The 23545-nt window shown below is 36.1% G+C and overlaps 1 protein-coding gene across 1 annotated transcript in view; it reads left to right on the top strand.

Moving 5' to 3' along the window:
- Positions 1-8101, top strand: part of PAWR (pro-apoptotic WT1 regulator) — a 101532-nt gene extending 93431 nt beyond the window's left edge. Inside the window, exons 5-7 of the mRNA XM_060113100.1 lie at positions 3274-3421; positions 5032-5136; positions 7551-8101. Of these exons, the coding sequence (XP_059969083.1) occupies positions 3274-3421; positions 5032-5136; positions 7551-7637 (340 nt within the window). The 3' untranslated portion in view covers positions 7638-8101. The remainder of the gene's footprint in view (positions 1-3273; positions 3422-5031; positions 5137-7550) is intronic.
- The last annotated feature ends 15444 nt before the right edge of the window (positions 8102-23545 follow it).

Genomic DNA, 23545 nt, shown 5'->3' on the forward strand with positions numbered 1-23545 from the left:
CTGATTATTATATAAACAGTGACAGGGAAAAAATGTTGAAACTTGTGCCAGAATGTAAATCAACGTCCTGCTTGTTTCATTGAGAAAGTTTTGTTATGTCGGCTGAACTAAATAGTGTAATTGGTATATCAACTAAATTAACAGTTCACTAAGAGTGTGAATTACTTAAACACTAGTACATTAAATTTGAGGTTTTAAAAAAACTAAATGATAGTTTGGAAGCTGAGCCAATCAGCTGTTACCATATGCTGAGGTATACAATAATTTTTAAAGGGAAATTTTCAGGCGAAGTATTTGACCTTTGGCATGAACACTTCATGTTTTTACAAGATAAAAAATCAGGTTTTGTAAATCAACTATACTTCAATTTTTAAAAAAAGAAACTAGTTTGGTCCCCAGCTTTTAAAATATGTGAATTAAGTTTATTTGTCTGATAGCATCATTCTTTTTTAAAAAATGATCTTAATTAGCCTTTCGTGCAAGAAAGAAATATCAAATGTTTTCAGTGTTACATAAGGTCAAAGGACAATAATGAAAGTTAGAAATTTGGGGGAAAAGATTCTTCAAATTGTTATGATGGGTTCCACAATTTATCAGTAAGTAGGTGATGATTTTAGTATTGCACTGTTGCAAAATGTTATAATCATATACCTTACAAATTTGATAAGACACTTTGAATTTTATTTTCCATCAAAAGAAAACCCATGCATAGGAAATTAATAGATCAGGGCTTCCCTGGTGGCGCAGTGGTTAAGAGCCCGCCTGCCGATGCAGGGGACACGGGTTCGTGCCCCAGTCCGGGAAGATCCCACATGCCGCGGAGCGGCTGGGCCCGTGAGCCATGGCCGCTGAGCCTGCGCGTCCGGAGCCCGTGCTCCCCAATGGGAGAGGCCACAACAGTGAGAGGCCCGCATACTGCAAAAAAAAAAAAAAAAAAAAAGGAAATTAATAGATCAAGAATCTATTATTTTTCATCAAAAGTTATTTTAGATTTAACTATACTTTTGATGGATAAATTATTGGAACTGGCTACCAATAAAGAATTGAGGACAAATTTTGAAAAGTGTCATTTTCTGCATATTGGGTAAAAGTTAAAACCGAATATCCTGAGCTTGCTAAAATCTCTTCCCCTGTTCTGGTCAATATACATCTGTGAAACTAATTTCTCTGTTGTGAGTGCTACTAAAACAAATCCTAGAGGTCGTTTAGATATACCTTACCCCTTGTGATCAGCATTGTCATCAGTCCAACCTAGATGAGGTGGATTAGCAAGAATGATGCCAGCCTCCAAAAGAGCCCCCAGGAAGCTCTACCTCCTGGTATTTTCACCTTGTGTAATCCCCTTCCACATTCAACGTGGGGTTGATGTGATAGTATGTCACTTCTGAGTTTAGGTCCTAAAAGAGACTGCAGTGTCTGTCTTGGTTGTTGTGTCGCTTTCTCTCTGGAAGCCAACTGCTTTGTTGTGAACAGCCCGGTAGAGAGGCCCTCATACTGAGGAATTGAGGCTTTTGACCAACAGCCAGTGAGAAACTGATGAGGCCTTTTACCATCAGCTCTGTGAGTGAGGCAAATTCTCTAGTCCAGACAAGCCTTCAGATGACTGTAGCCCTAACCAACATCTTGACTAAAACCTCATAAGAGACCCTGAATCATGAACACCCAGCTAATCTGCTTCCAGATTCCTGACCAACAGAGATTGTCAGATAATAACTGTGTTGTTTTAAGCCACTAAGTTTTGGCATATTTTTTTATGCAGTAATAGATAACTAATGCAAAAGCAAGAAGTAAGCTTATTTGTTATATTAAAAACTTTAAATATTGACATATGCTATTAGTTCAGAATGTGTGAATTGGTATTTAATATGAAGAATGGCTATTTCAGTGATAACTTTTGGTTAAATAAGAATTATGAAATGACAAAATTGCTAGTGCGATAGCTGTTTTCTATAATTGCCTATATGCATACTTCCAATGAAAATTATGCAGTTTTATGTAATTCTTTTCTTTTTTGTTTATCCTATTTTTGAAATATAATTTTATGGGTCTGAATCTAATAAAACATTTAGGCTTGTATTTTGTATGGCCTTTTTAACTTTTATTTTTCCAGTTAATTTTTGTTTGGTCTTACAAAAGTATTGGTCCATGGGGACTTCCCTGGTGGCACAGTGCTTAAGAATCCACCTGCTAATGCAGGGGACACGGGTTTGAGCCTCGGTCTGGGAAGATCCCACATGCCGCAGAACAACTATTGTGTGTGCTGAGCCTGTGCTCTAGAGCCCGCGAGCCACAACTGCTGAGCTCGCATGCTGCAGTTACTGAAGCCTGTGTGCCTAGGGCCTGTGTTCCACCACAAGAGAAGCCAGCTCAGTGAGAAGCCCGTGCACCACAATGAAGAGTAACCCCTGCTCGACGCAACTAGAGAAAGCCTGTGTGCATCAGTGAAGACCCAACACGGCCAAAAAAAAAAAAAAAGTGTTGGTCCATGATGTAATGGAATTTAAAAATAAAAGGAGAAGAGAAAGTGGTTCTTCACTACAGATAGGCTACATTAGGTCCCCTGTCATAGTTCTCAGAGTACCTTACACTTACCTTATTGTGATGGTTGTCTTGCTTTATTGTCATTGGTTATATTCCTGTTACACTGAAAGCTCTATGAAAGTCAGAGTCCGTGTTTGCACGTCTGTGTTTCCTGTTCCATTTCAGTACTCATAACAGTGTCTGGTACTTAGCAGCTACTCAGTAGATACTGGTCAAAAGAATTAATTGAAAAAATTTTTTTTATTGTGTTGAAATAATGATTAACTTCCATAATTATAAATAAGTTGGCTATTATAACCATGTGTCCTCAGGGGAATGAAAATTGTTTAGGGTGAATAGAAAATATTCTTGGCACTCTTCTTGCTGAATATTAGGTATCTTTAAAATTTTGGGGGGCTTCCCTGGTGGCGCAGTGGTTGAGAATCTGCCTGCTAATGCAGGGGACACGGGTTCGAGCCCTGGTCTGGGAGGATCCCACATGCCGCGGAGCAACTAGGCCCGTGAGCCACAACTACTGAGCCTGCGCATCTGGAGCCTGTGCTCCGCAACAAGAGAGACCACGACAGTGAGAGGCCCGCGCACCGCGATGAAGAGTGGCCCCCGCTTGCCACAACTAGAGAAAGTCCTCGCACAGAAACCAAGACCCAACACAGCAAAAATAAATTAATTAATAAATTCCTACCCCCAACATCTAAAAAAAAAATTTTTTTTGTATCTTTTTTATTTCCATAGCACAACCACTGCCTCTGAAGAAGATGTCTCAAGTAGATTTCCCCGAACAGATAGAAGTGGGTTCAGCAGGTATAACAGGGATGCAAATGCTTCAGGTAATTTGGTCTCAAGTAGCACATTGGAAAAGAAAATTGAAGATCTTGAAAAGGTATGAATTACAAATTATTTAAGATTTATGAAATTAATATACCATTAGAATGCCTTTTTCACTTTCATAGCAGCAGAGAGAGAAAAATTGAAATGTGTAAGGAAGTGACAGTGTCAAAAAAGGGAAAAGAATGAGGGGCACTAATGGAAGATACCGTTAGTGTTAATCGGTACTTCCGTGTGTAGTCAAATAAACGCTTTGAATCACTCTTAATTATATATTTTCTAGATGCATAGTGGCTAAGCATTTTCTGATTTCCTTAATACTTTTCTATCCAGTTCTGTTGATGTTAAAACTTTTAGAAATGGAGCCAGCCCTTGAATTGGTTAATATTTAATGGATACTCTCATTTTGCCAAGTGTTATCTTTAATATATTGAAAACAGTCTTTGCCTTTGAAATGGTTAGAAGTCTCTGCTAGCAGTATGTACTACTGTGTGTTTATTATATTATCTGTACAGATTGTAGACTTTCTTCTGGGTTGTGAGTTAGAGCCTAGAGCCACTGCGGTGTTTGAAACAATTTTAAGGATAAACCTGTTTAGGAGTATCTTTGAGAACATCTCAAATGAATATTGGCGTTAATTTATTAACCGTGGGGTCTCAACTTTGTTCTGTAAACATTCAATCCCTAAAATTGATAACGGTGCTGAATTACTTTCTGATTGTTGAAAGTGTGTTTTATTTTGCTGAACTGAAACTATTCCTTGTGATATAAAAATTGTTTTAAGTAGAGATTGAATTTTAAACATTGTTTCTTTTTATAATATTATGATTATTTTTAGTTCACATTTGAACTTTAACCCTAGTTTCTGTGAGTTTAAATTACACACTTTAAGGAGTACATAGTATAATAGTTTTCAAGGGGGTTCTTCCGAAGGGCTTTTAAAGTTCCACAGGAGTTCGGATTGAGTTCCTAGTAGCTGGCAGCAGCTGATTCATGAGGCAGGCTGGCTGCTTTCCTCTGAGGGTGAGTAAGGAAGAAGCCAAATTCTATGTGAGACCTTTTCAGTTCTGCTTCACTTTTGCCCCCAAGGTGGCTGACCCAGCGTAAAGTCCTGGCTTCTGAATAAGATTTCTTTGGAAAAGGTGTTGCATTGTTTAAAGAAAAAAAAAGTTTAAAAACCAGTAATCGTTTTCAGTTCCTTCATTTTATCCATTGTCAGTTAACTGGCTGAACCAGAAGTAAAATGGAGGATCATTATTTTTCTGTTTAGAGTTTTCCATAGAGCCATCTCCTTTTCTTAAACTTCGTATTTTTTATTAAAATTTTGAATTTCCTTCAACAGGGTATTAGTCATTAAATGTTAAGATATTTTATTACTAATGGTGGTGAGCAACTAAAGAGCTAAAGTCATTGAGTATTGGTATTTGTTAAAAACTTGGGTAAACATAGATTTAATTAGAAGTATATTTTACAACTCCTGTATTCCTCTCATTCTCTGGTTCTTTTCTGGGATGGGGTCCTCCTTCTCTTACCAAGTGACTTAAGAAATTCATTGGAAATCTTCATGTATCTAAGGTACTTCACCAGACTTAGCAGATGTATGCTATTTAAGATTATAAACAACTTGTTACTTCCCAATTAATACTTTGTAATTATATCTACCAGGAAGTGGTAAGAGAAAGGCAAGAAAACTTAAGACTTGTGAGACTAATGCAAGATAAAGAGGAAATGATTGGAAAACTCAAAGAAGAAATTGATTTGTTAAATCGAGTGAGTATTCACATATTTCAGTTTAATGGTTTCCTTTTTTTCTGTCAACTGGATGAAAATACATAAATATGAAGAAATTATTTAATTTTATTAAATAATAATATGAACTAAATAGTTCATTCTTTTGTTAATGTGATAGTAATTTGTGGTAGCCAGAACCATCATTTCATTCCATAAACTGATTTCCTCTGGCCAGTTACCAGTCAGTTGTATTTACTTAACATTGTTCTTTTGGGGATGGACCAGTGAATGGATTTGTTCTGTGTTTTGTTAGAGTCTGGAGGTAAGAGGCAGCTTGGTCAGTGCCACACATAAAATGGTACTGGTACAGAGTTGCCCCAATGAAGAACTAAAATTGCTACTGTCTTGCCATAAGAAATTCCATATGTCCTTGTCTTTGTGGTATTTTCACCACTTTTTTTCCTCCAGTTATACATATGCATCCCCAGCTTTAGGTTTAGCCTAAACCTAAGGTCTCTCTCTCTTTTTTTTTTTCTTTCTCTTTCAGCCCTAGAATTTACTCCCTGCTTAAGAAGCAGGTATTAATGCTAGCCCATACTTAGGTAATGGTAATGAGGAGAGATTTCATAGTTTCCCTTTTTCGAAGGCTTTACATAAGATGGAGGAAAGAAATAAATTTGCTTCAGGGAGAAATGGAACAAATTCCTAATCCAATCTTAACTCTAATTCTAAAAGAAGAGAAATTAGAAAGCTTCATTATGTGCAGACTCATTCTAATACAGCTCTATAGCATTAACTGCAGGGTTTGGATGAGGACACTGAAACTCAGAGTTTAACTTGCTCAAGGTCATATGTAGTAATCACATAGTTATTTGCTGAGCCAGTATTTGACCTTCAGGTATTCAATAGTTTTAATTCTAAGTAAGCTCTTCCATTCTTATAGACTGCCTTTCATCTTGGTTTGGAACACGGGCATTCCTCTTTTGGTTCTAGAATATGATTTAATAAAATCTGCAAATATTTTTATGTCTATGATGTATTCGCACTGTCTTAGGCAGTGTGTTCATTAAAAAGAATAATAAAACACCTGCCCTTACAGAGTTTATAATCTAGTAATGATATGTGAATGTATTTTATTATTTAATTCTAAACGTTAGGTAGGTCTCAGTTGTAGTGATTTTAGGAATCCCGTATCTTTATTATTGTTAGTTTCAACAAATTAGTTTCTTAATATCATTCATTTAGTTTGCGAGTAAATACAGGTTTTGTGTTTGTACATTTAAAAATCATTTACCTAATTGTTCAAAGACAGTATACTAAATGTATCAGAATTTTGCTATCCAGTAGTACACTTAGAATTCAAATTGATTTCTCCAAGTTTAGTATTTTGAATTGCAAGGATAAATCTATAAATGTCTGCTTTTCCAACCATCAGTAAATAGCCTACCTTGACATAGTCTTTCTTCAAACGAAAACTTACAGTGGATTGTCTTTGTATTTACCAACTGGTTGTATATATGGTACTAAGATTAACATGGGGAACATAGAGCTAGAATCAGATAACTTTAAAGCACCTAGTTTAGTGGCTTTCGCATTTTTTTAAGCTCGAAACCTTTCCCTTCAACAAAATGTCATAGAGGAGGCCAACGTAAATTGAACCAGATCAACTCTGTGAGCCCCAGGCCTCCTTTTCTGTGTACCTCAGTTCTATCACCTCCCCAAATGCTCCCCCCTGCAACATGCATACTTGTCAAAGATCACCAAGGTGGTAGGGGTACATCTAGAACTTGTACCTGGATCTTTTTTTTTTTTTTTTTTTTGTGGTACGCGGGCTTCTCACTGCTGTGGCCTCTCCCGTTGCGGAGCACAGGCTCCGGACGCGTAGGCTCAGCGGCCATGGCGCACGGACCCAGCCGCTCCGCGGCATGTGGGATCTTCCCAAACCGGGGCACGAACCCGTGTCCCCTGCATCGGCAGGCGGACTCTCAACCACTGCGCCACCAGGGAAGCCCGTACCTGGATCTTTTTGATGCCTAATTTGACACAAGGTTGCAATCCAAGGCCCCAAACCTCATATTGACTGCATATGTATTTAGCCCTCAATTTGGGGGAGGAGGGATTTGTTTTTAACTAAAAACTTATTTATAGTGATTAAAAATTGGAAGATTCACCATAAAGAATTCTGATTTCTGGCTTCTCTTTAAAAACGGAAAGATCTGGCAAGAGCTGGCCTGCATTATCATGATACCAGTGAGGAGTCTAGTAGTGGATGCTGCCTTTAGGTGGGGCATATTCCTTCCAAAGTTGTTTTCAGAACTAGCCCTCGTTTGCAGACTAATTGCTTGTATGAATTATCTTTGAATGTATATTTTTGAAAAAATTTTTAATCACCTGAAGAATACTTTTAAGTGTTTTAAAAACTTACGTATTATTTTCCTTTTTGTTTCCTTAAGGACCTAGATGACATAGAAGATGAAAATGAACAACTAAAGCAGGAGAATAAAACTCTTTTGAAAGTTGTTGGACAGCTAACAAGGTAGAAGATTCAAGGCTCAGTGTGGAAAAATATTTTAAAACTACTGATTGAATGTTATGGGCGCTAGGACAGTATTCCTATGCTGTAATACATTAAACTAACTAAGTATGTATATTTATTTCTAGAAAACAGTGGATGTTTATTTTCAAAATATTTCTTTTTCAGTATCAGTTTCAAAAAGTATCAACCTTTTAGTTCACGAATAAGTAACATCTTTTAGTTATTAAACTGGTAGGTTATGCCTCTTTAGGTTTTGTGTGGTATTCAAATAATATATGGTTTAAAGTCACAACCATCTGAATATATTTCATCTATGGTAGTGCATTTTCTCCCTAAAAGAATATACATAGTCTTTGTTTACATGAATTCAAACACTTTTTAGGGAGTTACCTGCAAATGCCTTATTACTGATGTGTGCAACCTTTTATATGTTGATGATTTACTCATAAAGGTCTTTATCTACTGTCATTTGTTCTCTCAACTTATTCTAAGCAATTTAGAGGGACATAGAGTCACACTCTTTTGTATAACAGTCATCTTTAAAAAGGAAAGCTATTATAAAAAGTCAGTTAATATCATATACTAGTTGGCTAAACACAAAATTTAAGAGAATACTTGAATTATGCTATAGTAAATTAAAATGTACTATTTTGTATTCAAATATTGAAATAAATTTAAAATCACTTTGACTTCAGAAAAACATACAATTGTAATTTTAATGTAAAATTTCTTATGTAGGTACTACTTTTTTTTTTTATTATTCCAAGGTTTATAAGTGAACATGGGGTATTTTAAAAGTTGTTTATTCATCAAGCCTAGAGAGTGTATACAATTTCAATGTGGAAGGAAAAAAAATCCATATTTTTAATTATCATATGCATTAAAATCAAAACCAAAATATTTATCCACATTTAAAACATTTGTACTTACTGTAACAAAACAGTACGTAAACAGAAATAGTACTGAAATACTTTGCTTAATTTCTAATTTGGAGTATAACACTGTGACACAGTTGTTCCCATATGAGAGAATTATTCCCCTACCTCAAATTTAAGGGATTTTCTTCCTAACATTGGATTTTTAAAAACAATTATTTTGAAGAATTATACAAATTTTCTCTTTTATTAAGTAACAATAATGTTTAGAATTATTTTATATTACATTCTCATGTTGAGTAAGGAAACCTCCTTTAAAATACATTAAGAAATGTCTGTCTGAAGTTGAATCTCAAACAGTATACTGGTACCCTTTTATCCAATTAATGTACGTAAATGGCTTGAACATAGTAAAAACCCATTTTGGGTACCCTACTGACTCTTTTCCTTTTATGTGCTAAGCCACTTCATTATTCACTGTTAGAAAAATAGGGAAGGTGAGACAATTGGGAAAAAATGCAGAGTAAATGATAAATATCAATGTTGAACTCTACAACTCTGCAATAACCTAGATCGTGCCCTCTCCCCTCCCCCATGCCCCCAATTCAGAAGTTTCAACCTTGACTAATCATCAGAATCATTTGGGTGGCTTAAAAAGAATTCCTGGGTTATAGCTTCTAGATAGGTTTAGGTTGAGACCCTGGATAGAATTTTTAAAGCTCAACATCTAATGATTCTGATCATAACTTAGATTTGGAAACAGCTACCCTTGCCTCTTTCCTCCTATATCTTACATTGGAAACCCTGAAATTAACATAATTTTAGCTATTAGCATTTTTTCACCGTTTAGTTTATTTAATAATTAACTTGGTCACTGGAGAAGTTCACACATGTCCATATATATATTTAGCAAAAAGTTCAATGTTAGATTACCAAACTTGATAAAGTTATAGAATTACTGCATAAGGGCATCCTTTTTGGAGAATAGTCCCAGCATGGGAACAGTGATCTGCTGCCCACATGTCAAAGTGGTATGCCAGGCTCAGTCACTATCTTTGGGGGTGAAATCCTCATCTCCCTTTGTTTACCCTTAGGCGTGTGGCAGAAACATTGGTGTTGCCTAGTTTCCCATCCATACTTTGGATGTTGTGAAAATGGTGTTAGTATCCAGCCTTAAAATGTATTAGTGTACTCGTTTTTCAATAAGAGAAGTATTTTGAATTTTCTTTTAATCCATTTGGAAGTAAAGGAATATTTCATTTCCCCCTTTAAAATTATACCAGGTATTAATGCTTTTAAAGACCAAGCTGTTTTAAAATTTTTCCTTTATTTCAGTTTATCAGGAGCATTTCCAACAATGATCTTTTACATAACGGTACCTAGTGCAAATGTGCAGGAGCCTGACAACTTAGGCAAAGCAGTTCATTTGCAGTCCTCCCTCCTGTCCTTAAAATGTATATTTATATCACATATAGATTTTTACACTGAATATTGAAAAATAAAGTAGGATCTGCTACAGTTTCCCTTTAAATTTTATAAAAAGCACTGGGATTTTAAAAAGATTACTTAAATACATGTGCATGACCTTAAAAAACTTGGCTATTCTCAATGAAATGCTAGTATTTGTCAAATTATTAGTCCCATTCAGAAATAATATTTCTTATATCTCTTGGGAGTTTGTGGCATAATAAAGCATATCCAAAGTTCGAATGTGTTTATGATATTATTTTCAAAACAGTAAGTTTATCATCTTTAAAATGAACGTGACTCTCCTCCTTGATTTCTGACATGCATTAACTTGGGAATTACTGTAGTAATATATGTTTCATCTTTCTAGAATTGTTACTAATTTTATTGCACTATAGTTACCTTTAGAGAGGAAGAGGAAGGCTTTAGGGTGTGTATTTCTAAGGGAATTTATTAAATATAGTAGATTAACATTGTAATACTTGCTCAAGTAGTTTATAACAGAAGGTTAAGTATCAGGAGCAGATACCTGAAACAATGTGTTTTTTAAAATAACTTTCTAGTTGCAGTAGAAAGCAATGTATTCTTAAGGTAAAAAACCTACCTCAGTTACATGTGGTTTCTGTTTTCTGGATTACTCTGGATTTTTATAATTAGAAATTAAAATGCAAGTTTTTGAGTCCACTAATACTTTGTGGAAAATAATGCAAGTCAATGTAGTAGCACGTCTGTATGTTCAACACCAAAAGACGAAATAGGAAGGACCTTGGGTTTGATGATTTTTTTAATCTGATGTCCTACACAGTATTCATATGTATAGTGATAGTTATCTTTCCTCTTTTTTGTAGTTCTTTGATCTTGACTCAGTACCTAGTAAGTTCATGGAATGTTGGCACTTATTTAATAACTATTCATAATGTTGTTAATAACCTGTTATAAGATTCAGGCATATATTTTCATCTTATAATATGAAAAACCAAACACACCAGCTTTTCACTGGGGAGAATATATTAAGTGAGAAGGAACTAACATTCAGGAATCAGAACTTTAAAATAACATGTTAAAGTCAGTGGTAAATGTTCTCTTATTATATCTAAACCATTCCTAATATGTAACAGTAAACTTGACTTCTTTTGCATTGGAACTATGCTCTCATAAATAAAGGACATCCCATTGATTAGGATTGTAACTTGTACGACTTATCTGAGAACTAGTGACACTTTTCTTTTGTTGTTTCAATAAACGGAAAACATAGTACTAATAAGACAAACATTTTGCTCATCAGGTCCATCAACAAAGGCACTTCCCCCCATCCTGTTAGGTTTTCTCATTGATGTATAGAAGTTGGTCGTTTCATTGTCAGTGTAGACTTGAATCATAGTCCAAGAAAACCTGAGCCCACATTGTTTTTTTAGTTTACTTAGCTAGAATCTCACAGCATATTAAAGTCATATCCCCATCCTGCCCCCCCAAAATAATTATATGTGAGAAAAATGTGGTTGAGGGGGTTATGTTAAATTTTCATACTTATTCTTTCAGCAAGTATTTATTAGTCAACTGGGTATACAATTCTAGATATTACAGAAGTTTCCAAAAAATGGACATGGACCAGCCCTTCTATCTAGCATTGTACAATCTGTATAGTGTGTGTCAATGCTATCTTAAGAGTGCTATATCTTAAGTAGCATTAGCCGGTCTAATCTGAATAGTTCATTCAAAAGTATTCTTTTTATATTTATTATCCAGCCATTGTATTTTAGGTCTGGTTAATAGGTACTGTTTAATTTGCTGCAGCATTTACTGAATGGTGCATGAAAGACCTGATGCATATTGGGAAGTATCTTACCATGTTCCTTTAAGATAATTATGTATTATGAAAAGAACATTTTAAAGGCATTTGTAGCAGTGGTGAAGTAAAAAGAATTCAGTGTATGTCAGATACACCAAACTGTTAATGGTATGCAAATGTAATTTTAAGTTAGTTTTTCTGTATACATTATTGATTACTGGTTTGTTTTTAGGTATTTAAGTCTAATAAACAGTTCACATATTGGCAGTCACTTTGGTAATAATAGAATGTTAGTGATGATCACTTGATGGACATTTATTACATGCCTGTTTTGTTTTGTTTTGTTTCCCCCTCTGGATACGTAATAGATGTATATTACCTTTTTTTGGTGAACTTGTTTCTTGAAAGTTTTGACTATGCTATTCAGGGTTTTTATTATTATGCTTTTCTGCTAAATTTAAGTATCAGATGTCTGCTGTTACCAGTAAAGACCATATGAAAGCTAAAATTACTGTTTTGTTGAAAAATCAGCTAATTCAGGTAATGCAAATTTGTAGAGAAACAGCTGGATCATTTATTGATCACATTAGTATTGTGTAGACAGCTTTCATAATTCCCATTGCGTAGGTTTTCACTGGGGTAGTCAACGTGATATAGATTCACTTTTAATATGCTTTGCATGTAAAGTAATAAATACTCAATAAAAAGTAAATTTTTGTTTAATTTTTAACACTGGTTAATTATTTTTTCCTTCCTGTACTATCGGTGAAACCCTGACCATGAGTTTTATTTTCGAAGTTAAAGGACAAGGTTAATATTCTCATTCTGTGCCTCTTACTGACACAGTATATGCAGTACTTTAGAATCTTTATTAGTATATTATTGTAGAAGGAATTGGGTTTTAAAAAGCAAAAATATAGTATTGATAAGATCTGAATACATTCGTGGTGGGGCTTTTTGAGTGAGGAAGTGTAAATGTTCAACCTGACTGAAAATTTTAATTGTTTTTGTGTTTTGAAACTGCACAAATAATTTCTTAATCCGAAATTGGCTCTATCATCCACTAAATCTGATGGTGGTCAAAGAATTTCAGGCCCCTCATACTTAGAAAAGATAAGTAGAGGTCTGGGAATGTAAAAATCCGGTCTGTGTTTTTTTAGTAAATGGTTTACATAACCTCTTGCCTAATGTGTCATTCTTCATACACCTGCACAGGCCAATCAGTCTTCTTTACTTCTAGAACTCTAAATCTTCTCAGTAATGCCATACATGTCTAACAAGTGAACAAGCATCTTTCAGTCAGACTGTTTAGATAAGGTCTCAAGTCATTATGTAAGAATGTACTCCATTTGCAAGTTTATTGAAAAAACTTGCAAGGTCTCCTAGTCTCAACTGGAACTGGATCTCTTTATCTTAGACTTCATCAAATCCCTATTTTTTTTTTTTTTGCTTCTAGATTCACTCTGTGAGTGCACACAATTCTATGAGTAGCTATAAACTACCCATATGATTTTTAAATCTCATGCCTCTAGTTTTCTCTTTTCACCTCTACAAGAGGTTACATTTTACTCCTGGTCAGCTTCTTGGAAAGAATTATGTAGTATTAGACCTTCATGTTAAAGAGGTAGGGCTGGTTATAATACCCTTTACAAACCTTTTTTTTTTTTTTTTTTAAATGTCTAACCATGTAAGTTTAAAAAGAAAGCAAAACACTTCTCTCTTAATTCTGGACCAAATGCACAATTCAACTCTCACTTTAAAAAAACTGCTCTGACTGAATAAAGATGCTTTTCATAAAGGAGAATGCTACTTGGTGTCAGATAGTTGAGCAGTATGAAAAAAAATTAATATGAGCTAGTTAGGAAAGGTAGATTGGACTTTGACTTTATACTTGTGAAAGAAAAACGAAATAAGGGTTTTGACTATTAGGTATGTTTTTTCATGTTGAAGTATGAAAAATTATTCAGGATAAATTATTGTCTTAATCCATATATGATCAGCAGCTATACCTGCTTAGATATACTAAGGGACATGAAATTTACAGTCTGTATTACATTACAGGCTTTTATCCAGGGAAATGTTTGCATTCCTTTGAAATGTAAACTATTTACTGTGGTTAAACAAAGGTAGATGATGTCATCAGTGGACATTTTAGCTTTATGGAAGCAAAGTTTTAGGAAAAATAATAAAAAGGTATCTGATTCCTTTTATTATTCTTGTAGTGCAAAAGTATAAACAAAGCTATCAGTCAAAGGCATAGGAAATTCCATTTGAAGAACCTGCAAATCAGTTTTGGTAAGAATGCATTCATTTGCTACAGTGTTAAGAAAAGTAGGAAAATTATTAGCCTTCTGTAGCAGATTGAAAGTTTCATGAATGGATAGTTCAGGATAGTAAACAACATCACTAATCTAAAGTAAAATTATGCCAGTAATTTTCATATTAACTGTATTCTTTATTATTTAAAGTAAATCAGTTAATCAGTGAAAATTGTAATTGGATGAATAAATGTACACTTCAGAATGGTAATTAATGATGATAAGACTAAAAGTACCTCTTGTTTCTTGTAACTCTTTTGAGATCAATATATCTTAAGTTCAGTTAAGCATAGTGACAGTATGAACAGTTAACAGTATGAACATAACTTAACCTTAATTTCATATAGCGTAAAAACATTCAATAATTAATAATTCAGTAGCCACATATGCCAGGTATTGTGTTAAGTGCTTTAAATATTGTTTTTATTTGATTCCTTAAAACTTATGCAAGGTACAGATTGGGAGGTTAATTTGCCCAAGGTCACAGAGCAATACTTTGTGCCTTTTGCTATGACATACTCACTTTCATGACATAATTATTGTCCTATTAAATATTTTCCCAGTGGTTCTCAAAGTGTGGTCCCCGCACTAGTATCATTGGCTTCACTTAGAAACCTGTTAGAAATACAAATTCGTGGGCCCCACCCAACAATAGAATGAGGCGAGGCCCAACAATCTGTGTTTTAACAAGCCCTTCAAATGATTCTGATGCAGGTCAAAGCTTGCAAATTTGCATTATGCGCTTCTATTTTTAAGCAAAGATCTTGGTCCTTCTTTTGTGTTTGGACATGATATAAGTAATATAACATGAACTTGTAAAAAAAAAAAAGTGATCTTTTCATTGTTGCTTACATTGCAAAAGATTGTATCAGGAAAAGCCTCAGCATGGATACTGGCAGCTTGACATGACCCCATTAGTTTAGTATTATCTCTGGAACTCAAATGAATTCTTAAGTCCGAGAGTCTGTGGAATGAAATCTTTGTTTTTCTGTGTTAAGGTCGATCTCTGTTATTGCCTGAAGGTTTTTGGTAACAGAAATGCATTTTTGTCAAATTTTAAACCTTGATGGGAAGAAATAAATATATGTTTCATCAGAGTTATAGTTTTGTTTTCATTTTTTTGTATGTATAGACACTGTGGGGTGGTCCATGGGGAGACTGAATTTTCAGTTTACTCTCTGTGCACTCAGAAATTCAATAGCATTTTCTAGCTAATTGACCAGTGAGAATAAAGCCACAAAATTGCATCCCAGTGAGTAAAGAAAAACATTAAAGTCTATTTGGGATCATTATTTTCTTATATGATGAGATAGTTAAATAATCTACGGTTTTGTTTTTTTTTTACTTTTTAAAAACTTTGGAGCAAGTTGCTATTACAGAATTTTTATGAAGATGGTACAGAGAGTACTCGAATACCCCACACCCAGCTTCCCCTGTTATTAATGTCTTACATTAATGTGGTGCATTTGTGATAATTAGTGGATCAATATTGGTACATTATTATTGACTGAAGTTCATACTTGGTTCATGTAGCCTCACTTTTTCCCAAATGTCCTTTCTCTGTTCCAGGATCCACTCTACGATACCGCATGATGCTTAGTTGTCATGTCTCTTTACACCCTTCTTAGCTGTGACAGTTTCTTAGACTTCCCTTGGTTTTGGTGACCTCGACAGTTTTGAGGATTATTGGTCAGGTATTTCTCACATCTTACTATGGATGTTTTCAGATATACACAAAAGAAGAGAAATTACCCATATTTTTCCAATCTTAATTTATCCCCCATTTTCTCATTTTTTGCTGAGGCATTTTTACAGTTAAATTTCAGTCATCCTATCGTTTTACCTGTAAATACCTGAGTATGTGTCTCTAATAGATAAGGCTTAAAAAATAATCACAATATTATCATACCCAACTCATTTAATGCTAATTTCTTGATATCATCTGTTTAGTTTGGGTTCTGGCAGGCCTGCAAGAGATCTACTGGGGGAAAACACCGGTGAGGAAAAATGGGGCAGGAGCTGTAGGGCAGGTTGGGAAACCTCAGTATAGATCTGACTGCTGTGAAGAAGAGAGGGAAGGAGGATGGTGGAGCAGGAAGTCTTAATCCACAGTGCAGTTTGAAGAAAGTTTTAGCAAGTCTGTAAAAGTCTTCATGCCAAAGGTGCCCATTCATCAGAGTAGTCCCACATCTTGCAGGAATGGGCTTGCCTTTGTATTCCTGCTATGCTCCTTTGTTGGCAGGGAGTAGCCAGCAGGAAGCAGGGCCTTAGCTGAACACCATGGCAGATTCAAATCACAGCAGCTGTCAGTTAATTACCCACCCCACAGTAGGAGCATGGAGAAGCCCATTTTCATGGTTGCCGCATCCTGTAATACTTCGTGTTCAAATTTCCCAAGATACCTCAAAAAACGTCCTTTTACTGTTTATTCAAATAAAGATCCAAATGAGAGTCATTCATTGCATTTGGTTACTATGTCTCTTAAGCCTTTTTAACCTATAAATTACACCCCCCCAAGTTTTATGCCTTTTTTCAAATTGAAGAAATTAGATCATTTGTGCTGTAGAATTTCCCACATTCTGGATTTAGCTGATTCTATCTTTAAGATGCTGTGTAACTTGTCCCTCTATCCCCCCTATTTTCTATAAATTGTTAATTAGATGAAGAGACTTTATTAGATTCAATATATGTATACCTTTTGGGCAGGAATTTATAAGTGTTGTGTATTTCTGTTGAATCACATCAGAAGGTGCATAATGTCTGGTTGTCTCACTTTTAATGATGTTAAGATAGGTCAGTAAATTCAGATGTTATTAGTTTGATTGCTCTATTTAAAAATTCCACATCAACCTTTTATGTAATGGTTTTAGCAAACATTGATAATTATTGTCCACATCTATTATATTATTAGGTATTGCAGTGATAATTTTCAAGTTCTATCATTCTGTTTACATTAGTAGTTGGAATTCTTTAAAGAGAAACTCTTCTTCATCAGTTACTTGGTTTCCCTAAAATATAAGGAAGATAAGATCACATTCTTCTCCTTTATTTACCAGTTTTACAGTAATGGGCCAGAGTCCAGGCTACCTCCAAAGGTAAGTCATATGTTTGTCTTATATGGTTAAAGTGTTTTAATCCATTGCAGTCATTATTTTTTATGTCCAGATTATTTCATATGTGGCCAGTGGGTGCCTCTTCCAAGTTAGCTCCTGTGTCCTTTTGGTCATGGATAGCCTCCTTGTTTTCTGGCATTAGGTGTTCCAGTCTCATCATGTACATTGCCTTTTCAAGACCTGGAATTAAGAGCTACCTTTCTTTGTAGAAAATTAAATCCTTGATAACCATCTGAATTATCAGATGAAATAAAAGCCAGAGAGCACTTACAGAGTTCTTAACTGTAAAAGCTGTAAGGACCTTGAAACATTTTCCAACTCATACTTTTACTAGAAAATTTTAAAAAGATGACAGAAAGCTGCTTGTTGCTTTGTGATTTCTCATTCTCTCACTCATTTTCTGTGCAAATAAATGGTAAGCAGATCTTACATATCTGGATTTGAAAAAAATTTAAATCTATTCATGCCTGTTGAGAACCTCAGGAGATTGACTATAAAAGTCAAGATTTTTTTCTTTTTTTTTTAGTAGTTAAATCACAGTAAAGTGGTATTCAAATTAGAATGCGGCACAGAACTAATGTCAACATGCATAGATGTTCATTGAGTTGGATGTGAAAAGACATCAGAGAGCTTATATAATAAGTTAATTAAGCTAATAAAATCATAATTAAAAAGTGGTATGCAAATTCTCATTCCTCACCCCATTAAAATTTGGCGCAAACTCAGAGTAGGGGTTTTAATAGATGCTAGACACTTCCATCTCGAGTCACATATGAATGAGGGTCTATGTAGAGGTGCCAGCCAAGCAAGTTTTCACAGCTGGTTGTGAGGCAGTCCTGATGAGTAGGAGGTGGAGTGTTGGATGACGGCTAGAGGCAGGTTGTGAAGTCGCCCTGTGACTGAGCCACCACGAGTTCTTGCGGTGCCAGGTTGCTGGCAGCCATCGACTAGGGGACCACCTGATCATTAACACTGACAAAACCTTTCTTCTCTTCCTGCCAATATCCATCCAGAAAGAAGGATCCCCTCTTTTCTTCCAGGACATGGAAACCAGCTGTAGCCTAGAATTCTTGTATTTTGCATCTTGCATTAGTTCACAAATACTCCTTGTATACTACTTTGTGCTAGGCTCTGGTTCTAGGTACTTGGTATATCACAGTGAATGAAAAGACAAATCCTAGCCAACACCATTTTATTCTCTGTTGCCCTAAAAAGAGTGTTGGCACAGGGTGGTTGCTTCTCAGTTCCAAAGTCCTTTGGAACTTTCCAAAAGATGAGAATTGAAATTCACTTCTCTTTTGACAGAGAGAGTAGCCTCAATACGTGTCATGGGCTATAGTTTGTGTTATAAACATGCTGATAGGTCTGATGTTTGGAAAAGGCAGATTTATTCCCCTAATCTTGAGAAATTGGGCATTTAGAGCATAAATTTGTATTTCCATTCATTTAATTTGTTACATGGATTTTATTTTTGCCCCCAAATCATGTCCTTAATGGCCAAGGCTAGTAAGTTCTTTTTTTTTTTTTTTTTTTTTTGCGGTATGCGGGCCTCTCACTGTTGTGGCCTCTCCCGTTGCGGAGCACAGGCTCCGGATGCGCAGGCCCAGCGGCCATGGCTCACGGGCCCAGCCGCTCCGCGGCATATGGATCCTCCCAGACCGGGGCACGAACCCGTATCCCCTGCATCGGCAGGCGGACTCTCAACCACTTGCGCCACCAGGGAGGCCCAGTAAGTTCTTAGTGGAGGTCAGGATTCCACATTTTCCAGTACATTCTGATCATCTGAAAGATTTGTAATTATTTACCATTTCTATGCTTAATTTTATGATGGATTTGCAAATGTGGATCTATGTTCCCATAGCTCATAAAGTTCCCAAAGTCACCCATGGTTAAATAAAACTTATTTCTCTGTGTGTTTTTCTTTCCTTCTGAGCTCTGCAGTTGAGATGGAACTAAGTACAGTGTACTTTACAAGCTTTTGGTGTCTAGTTACTGGAGAAACACTCCCCCTACGGTGAAATCATCATCCATTTACTTTTTTTTTTTTTTTTTTTTTTGTAATTGAGTGGTCAGCACACTTTATCCTTTTCCTGTGAGTTACCTAAAGATTTATTTCTTTGGGGAAGAACATATGTGGGGGAATTAGAACCAGTTTTGAGGATTTACCCGATTCACTTACGAACTTAGGATAGCCCTTTCCCTTTTATACTTAGATTATTTTAAACTCTTAAAAGTAACTTAAATTGGTAAGAATTATTCCCCCTCCCCAGGGTACTTGAGAAGTTTCTCTTATTTGGTCTCAAATAGGCTTATAACATCTTAATAACTTTAAAAAGCTGAATATCTCTGCGTTGGTGGGGAAATAAGACCGAGAGGAGTGTTTTATTTACTCTGAGGTCACATAGTGATGTAAACAGAATCACATATCTTACTAGAACCTGAAAATGGAGGTGTCTGACCACTAATAAGATTAGTCTGCAACACCGACCTGTTTAGAGAAAGGTCAGAGATTAAACAATACTATAAAACCATAAGATATAGGAAATCATAAAAAATTTTTGAGTGGAGGGAGAGTGGAAATTAAATTTTATTTTGTCCGTGTCTCTTTAGAACATGATTTCAATCCAAAGTCACAAACAGCTGGAGGCAGTGTTTCTTTAAGTGTGATAGTCCCTCTTCCCCGCCTCAGAATCACCTGGGGTCCATAGGGACACCCAAATGAATCAGACTGTCTTTGTTCTCAAAATGCATATATGTGGTTAAGGATTAGACAGGATGTGCACAAAAAAGAGGAGGGGGAGATTAATTCCTTAAAGGACTAAGGAGACACCTTTAGGACCTAGAATTTGAGGCAAGTTTGAAGGAACTGGGGAGGGAGGGCTGGTGTCAGTCATAGGAATATTTAGGAAAATAATACTCAACGTCTGATGAGCCATGGTATCGCCCCCGAGGGTTGCAGCTAAGGTTCTTCATACACACACCACCTCATGAAGTGCTGGCTTCCAAGTTAGAGCTACTCAGATTCAGAACCTGGCTGTATCACTACTAGCTGAGTGACCTTGGACAAGTTGCTTTATAATTTCATCTGCAACCAGGACAAAACAATGCCTAACTTGGTTGACTCATTGTTAAGGATAAATGAAAATGTGACGCAATGCCTGTTCATAGCTATGATGGGAGAAGAATTAAAATGAAGTACCTTTTTTAGTGTGATTTTTACCAGTGAAGAAGTTGAGAAGATAATGATTGTCCCCCCTGAAATTAAACAAAACGTAATCAGGAAGCTCTGAATGAGTAATAAAACTGCCCTCTGGTCTTAAATATCTGCTTTGCTAGGGAGACGTCCTCAGAAGTCCAACTGAAGCAAGTCAGAGCTCTGTCCTGAAAGAGGATGCGCTATGTGTTGATATTAATGTAACAATCTCTATAGCCCCTGGAAAATTGTGGCTACCCGAGAAACACTGAACAAAATCTTGGTTAAAGGCAAACATATTTTAGAAAGAAAGAGCTTCTTGATTTAGTTTACTTGAGAAGCTCAGAGTATTTCTCAGTTAGCTTTCTCTTCCTTTCAAATCCCTAGGCTCAACCTGGGCCTGTTTTCCTACTAAGAAATGTCTCTGCCCGGACTCCTGAACAAATATATTCCAGAGGAGTATCATTAACCGAGCTGATACGGGAACTAAACAAACAGGGTGAATCAGCTTGAATTCACGAAGGCTGGCAACAAGTCAGTTTCTTTCTCTACTTCTCCACTTGTTTTTTCAGTGTACCTGATGACTAGAGACTGGTATGTCCTGATAGCAGAAAACAGGAAGCATATCAAAGCAAGAGGTTGTTTGTCTCCTGACCTGCTCCTGTACAACAAGAAACAGTTTTTGTTGACTTGGATACCCGTGCTATTAGGCAGCAAAACAGAGGATGGCAGTTACAGGTGTCAGTACTAGGGATGATTTTTTTTTTTTTAATCACTGAAGCAGGGCACCCCAGTGGCAATTGAAAGGGTTAGGACATTTTTTTTTCCCCTCCTGAATTGTACAAGTTTAAAAGTAATGTTCGTCTTCTGACCTAGAAAAAGAATCTTAACTGGAATGTGGACATTTTATTTGTCCAGTTATATGTATTAATTTGAAATTGTACACACAGTGTATCTCCTTTTGTTGTATTTTCTCCTGAGATATTATCTTGGATCTTACACGTGTCCATTCTTAGACCTTACATATGCATATCACTCTAGTAGGAAAATACTCTGCTCAGCTTAAACATGTGTATTTTACTTGTTATATGAAATTTGTGGAGTATAAGAAAGTTTAATCTCTACTTTAATTAAGTTCAGAAATAGTAGGAATGTTTTTTCCCATGAGTGAGATTGATGAGAAAAATTAAAGCAAGCGATAGACTGTTTTTCAACCAAAAATATTTGGAACTTCAGTTTAAATTGGTGGAGGTTATGAAAGGTAGTATGGATTTAAAGAGACAGATGGATTTTCTCAACATCTAAAAGGTAGCTGACTAAGCTACTAAACAGAAAAAAATGTGAAAAAGGCGTCTTTAAAAAATATATTTCCCAATGAAAAAAATTAATGTACAAAGAAAAAGGCTATTCCTAAAATCGTGAAGTGCTTCTATCTCCTAGAAATAAAACTAGGACATCCCTCTTCTCTTCTTTCTTGCACCCTTTCTGATGGCTACGCCAGGACTACGCTGGTGGGGATAACGTTTTCTGGGACTGTCAGCTAACAGTACAGAAATGATTGGCATTTGGTGTCTGTGTACATTTTCCTTTCAAAGGCCCACCCATAGGAGGTTTTCAATTACCAGTTAAATAAGTGAATAAAAGAATGAATGAATGAGTAAACGGGAGACCTTGGTTGCTACTTTAACCTAAGCCTGACCCTTATTTATTATGTTTTGTGACCTTTAGCAAGTTACTTTACTCACGGCTCTGTATCTGTAAAGTCGAGTGAATGACACCTACCATGTAAGTACTTCATAAATGTTTATTGAATATTTGAATTAATCACTAGATTCAATTCAGATATACTAGACCCAATTTTCTGGAGTCTGGCGTCTGGGGATTTGCCCCTTTAACAAAATCTGGTGGTGATACTTATGCACCCAAAATTTGAAAACCACTCTTTTAAACTCTACTGTTTACTGGGCAGGGCACTGTGGTATATGCTGAAGGCAGTCGTAAAATATATCAGACTGTCTCTGTCTTCAGTAGGTTTACATATAGTTAAAGGATAGATATAATGTGAACAAGCACAGAGGAAGGAGAGATGGCGTTGAAGGACTCGTGAAACTTCTTAGGGATCTAGCAATTTTTAAGGGATGAAGTTTTTTTTTTTAAAATGCCTAAATCAATATGTATTACATGGAAAATGCAGAACTATTAGTATTGTTATTTCTTACTAATCTGTTAAGGACAGGGTCTGTATTTTTCAGTAGCTCTTCTCCAGCCAATTTATACATTTCTTTGGGTGATTAGATTACCTTTTCTGAAAGATTTTTGTGATTTTTTTACAATTTTGTCCTGTGATAGAGTTCTCACAGGCGTTTTTCTCTTTCTGTAGGCCAACTTATGCATTTTCTTATTTTTTAAAAAATATTTATTTTATTTTATTTTTTGGTTCCGTTGGGTCTTAGTTACGGCATGTGGGCTCTTCTTGCGGCACGCGGGCTTCTCTCTAGATGAGGCATGCGGGTTTTCTCTCTCTAGTTGTGGTGCGTGGGCTCCAGAGCGCATGGGCTCTGTAGTTTGCGGCACGGCGGGCTCAGTAGTTGTGGCATGCGGGCTTAGTTGCCCCGCGGCATGTGGGATCTTAGTTCCCTGACTAGGGATCGAAGCCGCATGCCCTGCATCGGAAGGCAGATTCTTTACCACTGGACCACCAGGGAAGTCCCTGTGCATTTTCTTATTTCCATTTTGTGACTCTGAAAATTTTTTCATGAAAATAAAATTCTAATACAAACTCACATTGTAGCCTGTTGAATCCTTGGACTCATTATATGATTTAAGAAAACTCACTTTTGGGCTTCCCTGGTGGCGCAGTGGTTGAGAGTCCGCCTGCCGATGCAGGGGACACGGGTTCGTGCCCCCATCCGGGAAGATCCCACATGCCGCGGAGCGGCTGGGCCCGTGAGCCATGGCCGCTGAGCCTGCGCGTCCGGAGCCTGTGCTCTGCAACGGGAGAGGTCACAACAGTGAGAGGCCCGTGTACCGCAAAAAAAAAAAAAAAGAAAAAAAGAAAACGCACTTTCTAAACTGTAGAAAAGAAATCCATTTAGTTAACTCTTGTTCAGTCAGGTTTTTCTGGCTTGTGGATTATTCAGATTCTTTGCTCCACATT

The sequence above is a fragment of the Mesoplodon densirostris genome, chromosome 11, assembly GCF_025265405.1.
Source record: "Mesoplodon densirostris isolate mMesDen1 chromosome 11, mMesDen1 primary haplotype, whole genome shotgun sequence".
In the NCBI taxonomy this organism is placed as follows: Eukaryota; Metazoa; Chordata; class Mammalia; order Artiodactyla; family Ziphiidae; genus Mesoplodon; species Mesoplodon densirostris.